This window comes from Cricetulus griseus, assembly GCF_003668045.3.
Source record: "Cricetulus griseus strain 17A/GY chromosome 1 unlocalized genomic scaffold, alternate assembly CriGri-PICRH-1.0 chr1_1, whole genome shotgun sequence".
NCBI lineage: Eukaryota > Metazoa > Chordata > Mammalia > Rodentia > Cricetidae > Cricetulus > Cricetulus griseus.
The window spans coordinates 159,306,004-159,321,054 of NW_023276807.1; the positions used below are offsets into that span (position 1 = coordinate 159,306,004).

General features: G+C 42.8%; 1 protein-coding gene across 1 annotated transcript in view; it reads left to right on the forward strand.

The window, feature by feature from the left end:
• Positions 1 to 2,171: 2,171 nt before the first annotated feature.
• Positions 2,172 to 15,051, forward strand: part of Bmp2k (BMP2 inducible kinase) — a 90,165-nt gene continuing 77,285 nt past the window's right edge. The window contains exon 1 of the mRNA XM_027387669.2: positions 2,172 to 2,411. Within this exon, the coding sequence (XP_027243470.1) occupies positions 2,291 to 2,411 (121 nt within the window). The 5' untranslated portion in view covers positions 2,172 to 2,290. The remainder of the gene's footprint in view (positions 2,412 to 15,051) is intronic.

Genomic DNA, 15,051 nt, shown 5'->3' on the forward strand with positions numbered 1-15,051 from the left:
CAGTTTTCAGCAGGGTCCTAGACATTAACTTTCAAAATCCCAAGTTAGGCTATGTGGATTCAAGGAAGTGATTTTTCCTAACCAAAACAATGATTATAGACTTTATTCTGGTGTTCTGGTGAGGCTAAAGTTAAGCTGTATAAGGCCCAAACGGCTTGTTAAGCTGAGTCCAGCTCTGTATCACATGAAATGACTAAGTTTCTCCATTCTTCCGCCTGAAAAACACAACTAACTGTTGAAGGAGTAAGGCTGCAGTGACTCCTCACACTCAGGAACATGGCCAGCTCATTTCTAAATGGAAACTCCCAAGTGCCACAGCACATCAATCCTCTGACATATAATCCGACTTCCAGAGCTGGAATGTTCTCTAAAGGTCAGGTCTTTAGATGAAGAATGGCAGTTTAGTGGGTTATGCAGCAGAAATGCCTAAATCTGGAGCCTTGCTTCATGTCGGAGAAACAGCTTCTCTTCAAACAGCAGAGAGGAAGAAAGAACCTAGGACCGTAAGCCGAAAGTCTTTTGCTTAATCACATTTCTTACTGCCTCTGCCTGTATCTCATTAAAAGTAAGCTAATGAAATATGGCTGGGCATAGTAGTATCATGTTTATCTACTTTCACAGGTGTGCTAGGGGAGTCGGGAAACATTATCCGGCCTCTATTTGAGAAAACTGAAGAAATGCTACACTCGAAGTGGGAAAAAATCTGTATTTTTGGCTTCAGAAATTGGAAATTTTCAGCACAATTACTTTTTTCTTCAATAAAAAAGGATCTTGCCACGCTGTTCTGGCTGGCTTCGAATTCGTGGTGTTCCTGTTTCATTGAGGATTAGACTTGGGCTACTACACCTGCTATCTACATATAGAAAGGAAGCCAAGCCAGGCCTGGTAGTGACACATGATCACAATCCCAGGACTTGGGGCACAGTGGTGGAGAAAGGAAGGTCACAAGTTCAAGACTATGTAACAAGTTCCAGGCCAGCTCAGGCTACCTGTGACTCCACTTCCATAAAGTAAAACCACTAGAAAGTGGGCCAGGAGCTAGAGTTCCCTTCTCTCTTTCCACATTCTCTGTATTTTGCTCTCCATTCCACTCCCAAATGCGTTCTATCCACATGCTGGCCCATGAGACTCCTGCAGTTTATCAAAGTGAAGCAACCGAGGAGTTCTTTTTTCAAACAGGCAAATCTTTTTGTTAGGGTGGGACCTGAAACTGCGGGCTTCTAAGCAGTCCTAACCCTGCGGGATTATAAGAATCTGATATTACCTACTTTTTCAGAATGGCCAAAAGCGAGTAACTAAGGATATTGATGCTCCCGGCCACTACCAACCAGCTGCGAGACCTTGGGCGACTGGGTTAAACTTTTCCCAGGCTATAGCGATGAATGATCTTTAAAAATGATCTAATACCTGCTCTGAACACAACCGCACGGCTCCTACATGGCACACAGAAGGCCTTTAAAGCTCTCTTCTAAGCAATTCTTGAACCGCAGAACGCTTCCGAGAGCAAACATCCGGTACAGTGCGAGAACACCTGGGCTTTGCAAGTCGTCTTACGGGAACCTGCGAGCTCCGTGTTGCTCCTCCGCCCACGCTCCGGGGCGCCCGGAAAACCGATCCTCTCGGGACAGAGTCTGGAAAACGGGCTCGAAGCGGGACGTTTCCGCGAGTGGGACAAGTCGCTGGCGGCATTTCAAGACCCCCAGAGCGACACACACAATCCCGAACCGAGCAGCCCCGCCGATCCGCGTTTGCACCACCTCCTGTTCCTAACCCGGACCCCAGACTCCACTCCTATCCCCAGCCCCCACCACGATGTCCCCCCATTCCTTTTCCACGTGACACGGGCCGGAACCGTCACTTCCGGCGGCGCGGGGAGCGCGCCTGCGCGAGGCGCCCAGCTCTGCAAGAGGTTGGCACCGGCGCCGCACCCCGCAACTGCCGCAAGAGGCGGCGGCGGCAGTGCGAGCGGGGCGCCGGCGGGCTGCGGTCTCCAGGCTGCAAAGGCCGCGAGGCTGGGCAGCCACGCCCACCTCGGCCGGCCCCTCCCTCTTCCCCGGCGGCTCGCGCCCGGCGCGCCAGCCGCCCCGGCCCCGCCCCGGCCCCGCCCTCCCGCCGCGCTCTCGGGCAATGGGCGGGCAGCGTGCGGCGCGCTGCTGCGCCGTGCTCGCTCGCTTGCTCGTTCGCGCGCGCGAAGGGCGCAACCCACGCGACGATCGGCCGCGCCCCGCCGCACTCAGTGTAGCGCGCGCCCTTGTGCCCTCCTGGTGCCCTCCAGCGCGCCTGCGGGACCATGAAGAAGTTCTCTCGGATGCCCAAGTCGGAGGGCAGTGGCGGCGGGGCGGCGGCTGGCAGGGTCGTCCGGGTGTCCGTCGGCCGCTACCAGGTCACCCTGGAGGAGTCGCTGGCCGAAGGTACGGGCGTCGGGCGCCGCGGGAGGCAGGTGAGGGAGGCCGGGGTGTGGCGGTGGGTAGCTGAGGGGCCAGCTCGGCGGCTGGAGAGTGTCTCGGGCTCGAAGCCGCTGGCGGCCCGGTGTGAGCACGGTTGTCTGCCTGGGAGTTTGAAATCGGTTTCTGTTCTTTCTGGCGCGAGGGAAGAAATAGAAGACGTCCCAGTAAGTGATGTGGTGTCATGATTGGACCCGTGACTCATTAGAGGGTCAGATGGAGCAGTGCTGGGACACTGCTTTGCCAGCTGTGGCTCTGGCGGTTGTCCTGACTTGCTCTCGGGTCCGAGCCTCCCCGACACTCAGGACAGTGGACCCCGCAGCCGCCACGGGGTTGGTTTCTGCTAAAAACCCAAACAAAACAGGACTCTCAAGCCCCTGAGTATATGGCTGTATGCATGCAGATAATGTGTATGTGTGTTGGCATCGTCCCCAAATTCAGTTAAGTGGTTGCTTGGGGCGGGGGCGGGGGGAGAAATCTTGAAGTGCATTTATCTGTGTTGTTTAGACTCTTCTCCCTGGGACAAGCTCCTGTTTTTGTCCGCCCAGTGTGTCATTTTGTTAGTACTTTAAAAGGCGAAGTGGAACAGTTTAACTTTCCCTTGTGAGGTTTTGGATGGCTCTTTCATTGTCTGATAGAAGTTATGACAGTCTGGTCACAAAAAAAAAAAAAGTCTACTCCATGTTAAAAAAAGTGCTAGACGTCAGTTTTTGTATTTCTGGTGTAATTGGTTTGTAGAGAATACTTTCTGGTTTCTTATTGCATGCCTTGACTTTGTATTCTTGAGTGCAGGATATTAAGAAATGCGTTGAAAAAATCTATGAGAAATACTTCTTGTTGATAAGCAAATGATTAAAAAAATAAAGCCAAGAAAAAAAGTGTAGGGAAAAGTTTCAATGTTCTGATTTGCCAGTTAGATGTTGACATGGTTTGAAAACAAGACAGATTCTACTTGTATTTTTGAAATTCTATGAAAAATAGGAAATCAGTTCGAGAAAAAGCTGAGGTTTCAGGTCTATAAAATACTGGAAAAGCAAACTTACATTATCAGGGGTGTGTGTCGTTGTGTTGCAAGCACTTGGTCAGAATAGTCACCCTTTCTGAACCTTGGTTGAAGTGGAGGGAAGGGATTGCCAGATATCTAGAGCTCACCTGTGAGTGGTTTTGATAGGTTGCCACATTGCATACTTTGCTAGTTAGCTCTTGATTCCATGTGGATTTCAGGTGTTGGTTAAGTTGGGCTGTAGGTGTTGGGCATTGGTGGCTATTAACTTACACACTATACCTTCAGTTGTTTAGTAGTTCACTGAAGTGTAGCTTGAATGCTACCCTCCTCACTGAATTTCAGATTAAATCTTCTATTTGGTATTAAGGCAGTACTAACATTTCACCAATAGAATGCAAATTTTAATGTAGCCCTATCTTATGTCACACTCAGTAACAAAACACTGATATCAGTGTTATAGAGTGAGTGTGCGCGCACGTGTGTGTGTGTGTGTGTGTGTGTGTGTGTGTGTGTGTGTGTGTGTGTGTAAGAGAGAGTAGAGAAGAGATTGAAGGTGGGGCCATATTACCAGACTTTTACCTTTTAAAATTTTGAGTCAGAGTTACTAAGTTAGTAGGCAAGCCTTGCATTTTCCATCCTCTTGCTTCAGCCTTCCAGTGCTGAAATTGCACACAGGTTGTTATTAACAAGCATGGCTTCCACTAGCTTTTGCCTTAACTGTTTGTTTTTCACATGTACATGTTTGGGTGCCTGTGGGTGCATGCACATGTATGCCTGTGTGTACACTTGTATTTGGAACAATGTCAAGTGTCTTCCTCAGTTGCTTTCCACCTTAATTTTTGAGACTTTGGACCCATATGTTTTGCTAGGCTAGTTAGCCAGTGAGCTCCAGGGGTCCACCTGCTTTCCTTTCCTGCCAGCAGTGGGGTGATTGAAGGACCCCAGTGCTCAGCTTTTACATAGAAGCTGGGGATCTGAACTTAGGTCCTGATGACTGTTTGGCAAGCATTTACCTTTTGATTTCTACTTCATTAAAAATTGTCTCATTTATTTTAGGGTGTGGTGGTGGTCTCCTTTAATCCCAGGCAGGTGGATCTCTGTGGGTCTACACAACAGGTTCCAAGACAGAAGGTCTACAGAGATACCCTGTCCCAAAACCAAAGAACAAAAAAACCTGGAAATACCTACTTACTTAGTTTTAATGAGGGATGGAGTGGTAGGTGGAAACAAAGGTTGAAGATGGAATTTCCTGTCTTTACATTGTGGCTCCTGGGACCAGGTTTAAGTCTTTAGCAGCCAGGGCCTCTCTAGGCTTCCTTCCCATGTGCAGGTCTTCCCTTTCTAGAATATGCAATTGAAATAGTACTTACATTACTCTTAGTGATTCTGCAAGTTAGGCAGGATATGTAAGCACAAGGCTGGTTCTTATTTCAGTATGATTAATCAGTAATTGACAGATTTGCCTGTCATTTGAGGTGTGTATTAAGAGGCCTTCCATTTAGAGTAACCCCTTGTCTTTTCAATAAACCAGTTTCTGTCATTCTCTATGTAATTAGTTGTGTTCCAAAAGTCAGAATGAACATGGGCTTAGCAGATACTGAATCATTGCATCTAAGGGAAATAACAGGTTAGATACCACTTAAGTCATGGTTCACAGCATTTTTGTCGGACTTGTCCTGTGTGTATATTTGTGTTTAAAGACACCTTATTTAATGTATATTAGTGGTTCATTAGCATGTCATTATCTCTAACTCAGGCCAAAATGGAGATTATGTAACACAGGATTTCTTTGTAAGGAAATCATAGCCTCCCTTGTACTTGTGAACTCTAGACCTCACTGTGTTCAGGAGCTATTTTAAACACAGAAATCACCAATAAAAAGCAAATGAGAAAAGATGACACTACACTCACCATGGGAAGGACACTTACAGTGAGAGGGTCAAAATAAGGACATGCAAGTCAAGAGAGTCAGGTTTTTGACCCTTGTGTATATCTTTAAATGACCAAGTGCCATGAATAGTGATTTGAGGATTAAAGTAAATTTTAGCAAATAGACAAAGTGACAGATATAGAATGCTGAAATGATGGTCAACTATTTGTCATACTTACACGTGCATGGACTTGTACACTATAGTTACAATGAAACCATTTTCAGGGGTATAAACATTTTGTCTCTTTAGTCAAGCATGTGTATGCCTGAAATGCTTGTAACTTCCCCCTTTCAGTTTCTCCTGAACATTTGTAGAGGGCTGATACCATAGTGAGGCATTTTCATGTGTTTTCTCAAAAGTGATCCAGTTTCAGGAGTTGAACTAATCCTGTTGTTGGTCTTTAAGATGAGGCAGAGTCACATGTTATCTTGAAACAGCTGTCAAGCATAGGTAATTCAGTATAGGCTTTAAGCTTCCATTAAAAGGTAGGACTGGTTTGTTGTTCATCTGTATGTCCAAAAGAAGCGTTTTTTAATGCTAGTGTAGGGAATTTGAAAGCCGGAAGAATGCTTGTTATTCAGTTTTGTGCTTTTTTATCCAGGTCTCATGTAGTCCTGGCTGGTCTCAAAACTTGCTGTGTAGTTGAGGTTCATTTTGAACTCTTGCCCATACCTCCCAAAGTGCTGGGATTGCCACATACATACTATGCTCAAGAAGTTGGTTCTCCATGGTGGTTATTTTTTTTTTTCCACCTCCATATAGAATGGTCTTAAAGAAGGTATGCCAAGAGTAGAACATTAATGGGGTGCTGAGATAATTAATCTCGAGGTAACCTGGGCTGACTAGGAATGGCACTAAGAGTGTGCTGAGTTATGGGTGTATGCCTCTGTCAATAAGAGGAGGTAGGAACTTAGAATCCTGTAAATGTAAATGAGTAGTTTTCTCAGCATTAACTATTTGGAGTGAGTGAATATAGGCTGAGTATTAACTGTTCCTCAAGTTAATTTTACAGGAAAGTAGTAGCACATGTACATTCAATTTTGCAGTAAAGTCAGTAGGGAGATGGTGAGTTTAAGTATCTTCCTTGCAGAAATCATCTATGGCTACCCAGAGACTTAAGTTAATGTTCCCAAGAGAGGACAGGGAGGACTGAGGGGAGAATTTCACAGAAATAACCATGGTTGTTGCTGTTTCATATCTTTGTTTTAAGTGCTGCTCATATAACAAATGCAGCTGTTCTCTAGCTCAGTAGAACTTGTAGTGAATGTAGAAGACATGTGTTAAACAAACAAAAAACATTTGGTTAATGTGGTTAAAAATGAAGAGAAAGCTTATTCTTAGAATAACTGAGTTTGGATTAGGGAATTGAGAAGAGCCTTTCAACACTTTAGCAGAAACCAAAGGACAGGAAGCGTTAGATGGGTGAGATGTGAAGGCCAGGAGGGAGCAGTCCTTATGTGAGCAAGACTTTCAGCAGCTGAGATGTGCTCAGAGCAGTGGACATGATGATGGTCATGATGGAGAGGGCCATGCGGACATGATGATGGTCATGTTGGAGAGGGAACTAGGGTACTGGGCTTTGCATGGCAGGCTGAGTTTGGATTTTACCTGAAATGTAGTAGGAAGATATTGAGCAATTTAAACTGGTACACTCTGACTTTCTTATGATCGTAGAGATTGCTAGATAGAAAAGGGCTGGGAAATGTATAAATTAAGATGATTAAAAATAACAGTGAGAATGGAGATAAAATATTACCTTGTTCAAATGTTAGGGCCTTGGAGGATTGTGCAGAAGGTGAGAAGGAATGGTTATGCAACTTGTGGCTAGAGGTAGCATTTGCTAAATAAGTGTAGAACAGATTTGGGGAGTTATTGAGAGGTTCTTGAGCAGTTCCAGAATTGTTGGGTTGAGGTATCTAAGAGGACATGCCTAATGGAACGCGGGTATGTATGGTCTGAAGCTGGGCGGTGACATTTGGGCATAGGTAAGTGCACATGCCACAGTGCACATGTGGAGGGCAGAGGACAGCTTGTGGAACTCACTTCTCTCCTTCTACCATTTTGGCTCCAGGATGGAACTCAAATCGTCAGCCTCGTGATAAGTACCTTAACTGCTGAGCCATGTTGCCAGCCCCTGATCTTAACACGTTTCAATTCATCAGAATTATGTGGAGAACTTGATAAAGTGCAGAATTTGAGTCTGGTTTGCAAAGTTTTTCTGGCCAAGGCCCGAAATTGCTGCAGCATCTGGAGCCACACATTAGAGCCCTGGATTTAGAACAGGCAAAGCAGACCAAGAAAGAAGTGGAGATTGGTGTGGATCTGATGCCCGGAAACCTGGGCTGCTTCAGGCCCGGGAGTGCAGAGTTGTGCTTGCTTGACCCTTTTCTTGTCCGAGCATTCACAACTGTTTGCACTCCTGACCCACCTTGACAGTTCTACCCCTGGACTCTGCTCCAGCCTCGATGTACTCTACTTCCTGTTATTCTGTGACTCACTCTTGCATTTGCCTGTCACTCTCTTCTGTGTAATCCCTGCTCCCTAACTAATGGTCATGATAGCTTCCTCCTCCTGTGGACACGTGGTCATTTGCTTTTTTCTCTTGTATCACACCCAATCTTTTGTTTTGAGATGTCATTATGTTAGCACTTAGAAACATTAAGGTAGTTAATTATTGTTGGTCTCTTACCTCCCTGAGGAGATAGTAAGTTTTGGGGGACTAGGAAGACTCTCTTAATTGCTCTTGTATTTGCAAGTTGCTGTACTTCTCCATGGACATTCAACTGTGATGATATTTGACTTTTAAAAAGAAATGTATTTACCTTTATTCATTTTTATTGTAGACATGAGAGTACTGATGCATGCCACAGCACATATGTTGAGGTCAGAGGGACACCTTTTGAGATCTGGGAATTGAACTCAGGTCTTTGGGGCAAGTGTTTTTACCCACTGAGGGAATCTCAGAGAGCACTGGTTTCTGTTTTAAGTCACTTGGGTTTAAACCACATGGTTTTAATAGAGTTAAAGACCTAATTTGCAAGTTGAAAAGTACCAATGAATGTTCTTTACTGGACCATCAAAGTCTTTTACTTGGGTCTGGGGACCCTGAATTTTCTACTTCTGTGAAGGCAAGTCAATTCAATGTGTCATTTCACTTAACCCCTTTAAGGAATAGCCAGGGGGTCCCTTCAGAGTCACCTTACTCTGCCGACATAGGTTTCTTTATTCTGTAGAGGTGGATTTTTAAAAAGAAAAGTGTAGACAAGGAAAGCTCCGTGGAGGTACATTCTGTGAACCATGAGATAGTTTTACCGAGCCTTTGAGTACAGTAGAATCCTGTATCCTGTATCCTGTAGCTTCCTGTCCTTGACTCCTCTTGTCTAGTACATAGCCAGGAATTACTTTTTATTTTTGTATGTGTTGAGTTAAACTCCTAGGAAACATTGTTTCCTCTCCTGAAACATGGATTTAATGCTTTGGGTAAGATTGAAGAAGGAAATGTGTGACAGTATCCAACAATGCATTGCATGCCAGAGGTCAGTAAGTGTGGGCGGAGCTTAGATTCATGTTTAGTTTTAAGCTTTTAGTGAAAGCTGATTCTGGTACTGTGATAACTTGCTTTCAGAACAGGCTCCACACTTACCCTGTGTTGGTTACCACATTGAATCTGCCACAACCTTTATCTTAGGCCACTTAGTCTCTAGAACTGTGAGAAATGAATTTTTTTGTTTATATTACAGCTTCTTAAACTGTGGGTCATCACCCCATGGGTTATATAACAGTGTGGGAGTGTGTGAAAAATTTGGCAACAGTGAAAGGCTTCTGAATGACCAGAGACTAACTCTGAATTCAGAACCAATTGTGTCATGAATCTGAGATGCTCTGACAGTTGGTCTCCATGCCTGGGGTGACCGACCACTGCAGCCTTGGTTCTGAGCACAGAACATGCACTTGGCAAGGTGCATGCAGTTTTACCGTGCAATACCAGCAAACCCTGCCTGAAACACCTTGGCTGATTTGACCTGTGACATGAACTGCAGAGCTTCGACTGCACACAGTTTTTCTGCTTTTCTAGAAACACAATACTTTAATTACAGAAAAACAAAGATTTATTATTTTCCTATTGTCATGCCTCATATCAAATCAGTTTATGTTTGGATTGCGTTATATTAGATGATAATGTTTAAAAATTGTTATTTGAATTGTTCCGAGTTTTGTAAAAGAATTGTTTAATGAATTTTGACTTGGGTCTAGAACAGACTCTGACAAGTTCGGAAATGGTTCTACACACTCACATTTGCCATTTTGTACTGAGTATTTATATGTGGCAGTTTTCTTAGCATTAGTTATTATAAAGTAAAAATATCAATCTGCTGAAAAACATTGAAAATACTCTGTGTCTTGCACTCTTAAATATTTAGCCAGGATCTAATTCCTTATGTAAAAACAAACGAGGACACCCATCTCAATTAGTATATACATTTGCTTATATTTTCATAAATTGGAAGCTATGTTCTGGAGATTCCTTTGCATTTCTGTATAACTCGTCAGTAAAGTTTGATTTGAGTATCTGTTGTGTGTACCATGTACCTGAGATTCTGACAGTTTCTCAGGCAGGAGGAGCTTACAAGTGGACAAAGCTTTAAAAAGCCTCCTTGGTATATTACCACTTTGTGGTAATTGTTACATTTGCCTAGAATGCAGATAGCTGTTTGTGGCCCCTGCCCGTTGTTGAAATTGATATTGTAGGAGGCATATAAAGTACAATTACTTTCTTCAAATCTTTTGTTTGCTTCTGAAACCTGTCTGCAACCTATATGTGGCAGCTGTTGCTCACATAGCTAGCACTTACCTCAGTTTTGTTCTGTTCCAATAAAATTTTTTCTTTATTTTAAAATTTTAAATATTTGTCCCATTTAAGACCTGGTTTGGAGTCATCTTTTATCTTTCACAGTGTTGTATTCACTGTAGGTATTCAGTGTATTTGTGAAAGGTTCAGTATTTGACATAAAAAGTGACCAGAGGGCCTACTAAAGTTACTGTGAACAGACACAGTCATATTTGATGTGTCAGTCTCCAGCTTCTGTGTTGCAGCTGGTGTTTGTTCCCCTGCCCTTCCCCCTTCTCCACACAGGGTTAGCACTACCACTGAGCTCCAACCCACAGCCCTGTTTTTATGTCCCTTAGCAGAAACTAAAATAAGAAACTGAAGGAAAATATTTGATAATAGTGTAGGGATAGTATTATCTAGATTATGAGAGTGTTTTGGGCTTTTTTTTCTCTTTACATGTATAGTTCATTTTAGTTTTCTGGGATTTTACTAGGTGTGACTTTCAAATGTTCTTGCTGGAGCTCCCTTGACTGATATCACAGCACTAGAGAGAGTCCTTACGGTGCTATAGAGGGGAGTAGGGTGGTTCTCACTGGGTGGTATAACTCTCCTAAAGGAGAAGCCCTTTGGAGCCTGGTCAGTTAGTTTCATATGACTTGTCTCTTGAGTGGTTAGTACCAAGATACGATGGGTGGATAAGAGGGTGAGAGGAAAATGTCCCTCTCAAGGCAATCCTGTAGCTTTGGGACCCCTCTAATTGGAGGAGGCTGTAGTGGAATTACTTCCTCTCTATGTAGATCTTGACTTTTCTCTTACACTAGGACACTTGTGATCTTAGAACAAGTTCCAGAGGGTAGCAAATCATGTTTTATACCATTTTCTTCATGGCACATTATCATCATCTTGACATTCTTCGGCATTTTGGTTCCTAAGAGTTCTGACACACCCCTTCCTTGCTGCAGGCCCTCTTGGTTAGGTCATTGCTAGGACTGTCTTGGACATTTATTTATTTATTTATTTATTTATTTATTTATCAATCATACTTAAATGTTTTCTTGTGAATAAGATTGTCAGTAGTCTAGATTTTACTGTTGACTCTGGAATCATTAAGATATTGGTATTAAAATCTTTAAACAAAACAGTGAAATATTTTGCTTACTGACTCCTGTCAACTGTTTTTTCCATGAAGTGTGATTGTGCCTCCCAGGCAGTGACTCATTTTTTCATTCTGTGGCCTGCCATCCTAGACCCTGAGTGCCAACTGGATGTTAATGTCCTGTGGGGTGGGAAAGTGATGGTGCTGCCTCATAACCAATACGGTGTGTACTTTGAATTTGTTTCAGAATTAGGGTAAACATATGTGTTCAGTTGTACATAGGCCTTTGATAGTGTCTTCTGTGATTACTGTCGGAAATTTATAAGATAGTTAATTGTAGGAATGTGGATATCAATTTTCATGAGACATATATGTATATGATGGGCCAAAATTAGAATTGGAATAAGTTTTTAATCTTATTGGTACAATGTTGTGGTTAATTCATACAACTAACTCAGTTCAGAGCCTCACAAATTGCTAAATATTTGGCATTTTAAGGTTTTATCAAAATGCTATTTATATATTCCAAATGAGAAACTTGAGACTCTCAACCCAAATAGATGGCTTTTATTTTCGAAAGGGTAGTACAATAGTTTTATTTTTGTGCTATGTCTTCATGGGAAAGGTAAAGGGAAGAGGATCGATGTGGGCTCAGAGTTTCAGACAGACTGTATCAGTCTGTGACCAGCTGACTTTGTTTTGGGGCCTCATGAGGCAGAGCTACTCATCTCAGAGACAAGACAGCAGGATGTGGGACCAGATAAAGCCTTCAGTGCTCACGTCCTCCTGCTAGACAAGTCCAGCGTCTAGTTAATCATCTCCTACAAATTCTGATTCATGTGACTACAATTCAGTGCATTAACCCATGTGTAGAAGCCATGATTCAGTCCCTCCATGATTTCCAGCTGGGCCAAGCCTTCAACCAACACACACACACACCCACCCACCCACCCACCCACCCCCCACCCACCCACCCCCTTAAAGTGCTTCCTATTCATACTAGAATACTTATTTTTCATTTTATTTAAACGCTGATTTCAGAGGTCATGCAAATAACCAGAGATGGTGTCTCATTGGAGCCTGTACTTAAGAGGCTGAGGCAGGAAGATGGTTCTGAATTTGATTATGAGATCCCATCTTAGAAAAATCAAATAGAAAAAAAAATAACAAAACCACCCTTACAAGTCTGGATTTTATTTCTTTTAATCTGTGTTTGTGATAATTTTACCCAATTGGAGAAGACATAGGCATGTTATGTTATGAATTTTTAGTTGCTCAAAATTGGATTTTTACTAATCTCCCATGAATTTCTAGAACAAGAAATTTTCATTTGTACATTATCAGTTTAAGTTTGTTTTTTGCATCTTAGTAATGCTGTTTTCTTAATAAATTCTACTGGCATGACAAAAGGTCCAAGAAGACAACTTACCGGAACAAAGATATTTTGGCCCATGGCCTTAGAGGTTTTAATCTCTTTCCCTGACACCATTGCTTCTGGGATATCAGGGAGACACAAGACTGTGTGCTGCTGAAGAGGAGCTCAGCTCATGGTGAACAGGAGCCAGAGATGAGGGGAGACCAAAATCCCTTATACCTTCAAGAGCATACCTCCAGAGGCCTATCCCTCCCTGTCTAAAGCTTCCACCCCCTCTCTAAGTACTGCTAACAGCTGGGGGCAGGTGGGAGCATTTCATATTCAAACTGTAAGAGCCACTCTGATTTTTACCTTTTGGAAAGCTAGAGATAAGGGTTCGTGTCTGGTGTATAAAGCCCTGAATTAACAAGAACATATCAGCCTTCTTTTGAAAATATTCCAAATATTGTGTTAAATAGAATCAGTATTGTCAGACTAACAGTCTTTATAAAATGTTATTGTTCCATCAGATTTTTCATAATTGAACTGATGATTTAATTTTCATTCCCGCATTTAACACTGGGGAGTGAAGGAAATGATGGAGCCCAGAGCCACCCTGCTGGTATTAGCTAGATGGTAGACTTTAGATCTCATAGTTTAGCCTAGTACCTCCTCTAGTGTGTATGCCTCCCAGAGGCTCTGTGTATACACAGGACTTCTGATGAAGATGAGGACCTGAAAGTTGGTGTCAGGGGACTAGAGACCTTTGGTATCTTGGAGGTAGCTAGAGTATTAAAGCCTGAGGTGTATGGGGTGGGATGCTCCTAAATGGTTTTGTCTTTTGAGTTTCAGAATTAAAACTTGTTTTTTTTTTTTTTTTTTTTTTTTTTTTAAATCATCAAATCAGATGGTGCAACTTTTGAGGCAAGATGAAGATTAATTTGGAAAGTTTAAAATCCCTGTGTACCAGTTACTTTTCTGTCTCAGTGATAAAGTTTCATGGTACTTTTCCTTAAAGTTCCATTGGGTTAGACAATGACAGGGAAGATAGAGCAGCTGGAACAGGAATCTGAGAGATGTGATCTCAGCTTTCTTAGGAAACAGGCTGGAGGAGGATGGAGGGAGGGTAGGAAGAGGGCAGAGGGAGAAAGAGCTGGTGGTGAATAAACACACAGAAAGTAGGGTGCTGCTATAAACTCTCAAAGCCTGCCCCCATTGGTGTACTTCCTCCAACCAGGCTTCATGACCTAGAAATTCCATAGCCTTTCAAACAGCACCAGCAGCTAGGGACCAAGGATTCAAACACTTCAACCTCTGGGGACCATTTCTCATTGAAACTGCCACATTCAGCTTCCTTTGAATTAGTCTCGTGTCTCAGGTTAGAGAAACCTAACCTTCTGTCCCAAATGAAGTGATATATTCATGATCTTTATGGTAAGTAGTGTAAAACTTCGTTAGTTTCATCAGCTGAATCTAGCAAAGCAGTACTTAGCACGGCTTGTAGGTCTAGGAAGGAAAGGGAACCATTGAAGGGATGGGCAGAGTTCATCGTAAGGTGTTCTTCCTTCACCCTCGGATAACCACCAATCTGTTTCTAAGAATTTGATTAGTCTAGGCACTTCCCAGAAGTAGGAGCAGACTGTGGTGGTTCTTTTGTGCTTGGCTGTCTAACGTAGTATCTCCCAGACTAGTTCCAGTTACAGTTTGCATCAGAATTTCATTCTTTTATTTTTATTTTTTAAAAGGCAGGGAATGTCTCATCAGTTAGTTCAGGCTTACTTAAAATCAAACCATCTTGCCTAAGCCTCTCAAGTGGGGGCTAGCATGTGCGGTCAGCACTGCTCATCACCATCTTTTCAGAGGTGGTGTTGTCTGTTGTTCATTTATAGCATTTGGGTTTGTCTTCACCTGTTCATGTACATTTGGGTCGTTTCTACCTTTAGGCTGCCATTGCTGGGTATATAAGTAAATATATGTTTGAATCTCTACTCTCACCATTTTTTTTTTTTTGTTGTTGTTGTTATATTGCAGAACTAGAATTGCTAGATTACAGGAGGATTCTGTGCCTGTTTTTTGGAGGCACTTCCATCCTGTTTTTCATAGTGTTTGTACCGTTTTACAGTCTCAGCAGTGCACAGTGATTCTGACTTTTCAACTTTCTTGTTTCTTCAATCCTCAGCTATGTGTACTCTCTATGGGTATATCCTACTGATGTCTCATGGTATCCATGTACATTTTCCTAACCATATGTGATTTTGAGCTTCTTTTCATTACCTTACTGGCTATTTATGTGTTTTCCTATCATGGGAAGATATGAGAAATGCATAAAAATTCTTTTTCTGTGTAATGATATATGGTGAATAATTAAAAAAAAGCACTTGGAATCTTG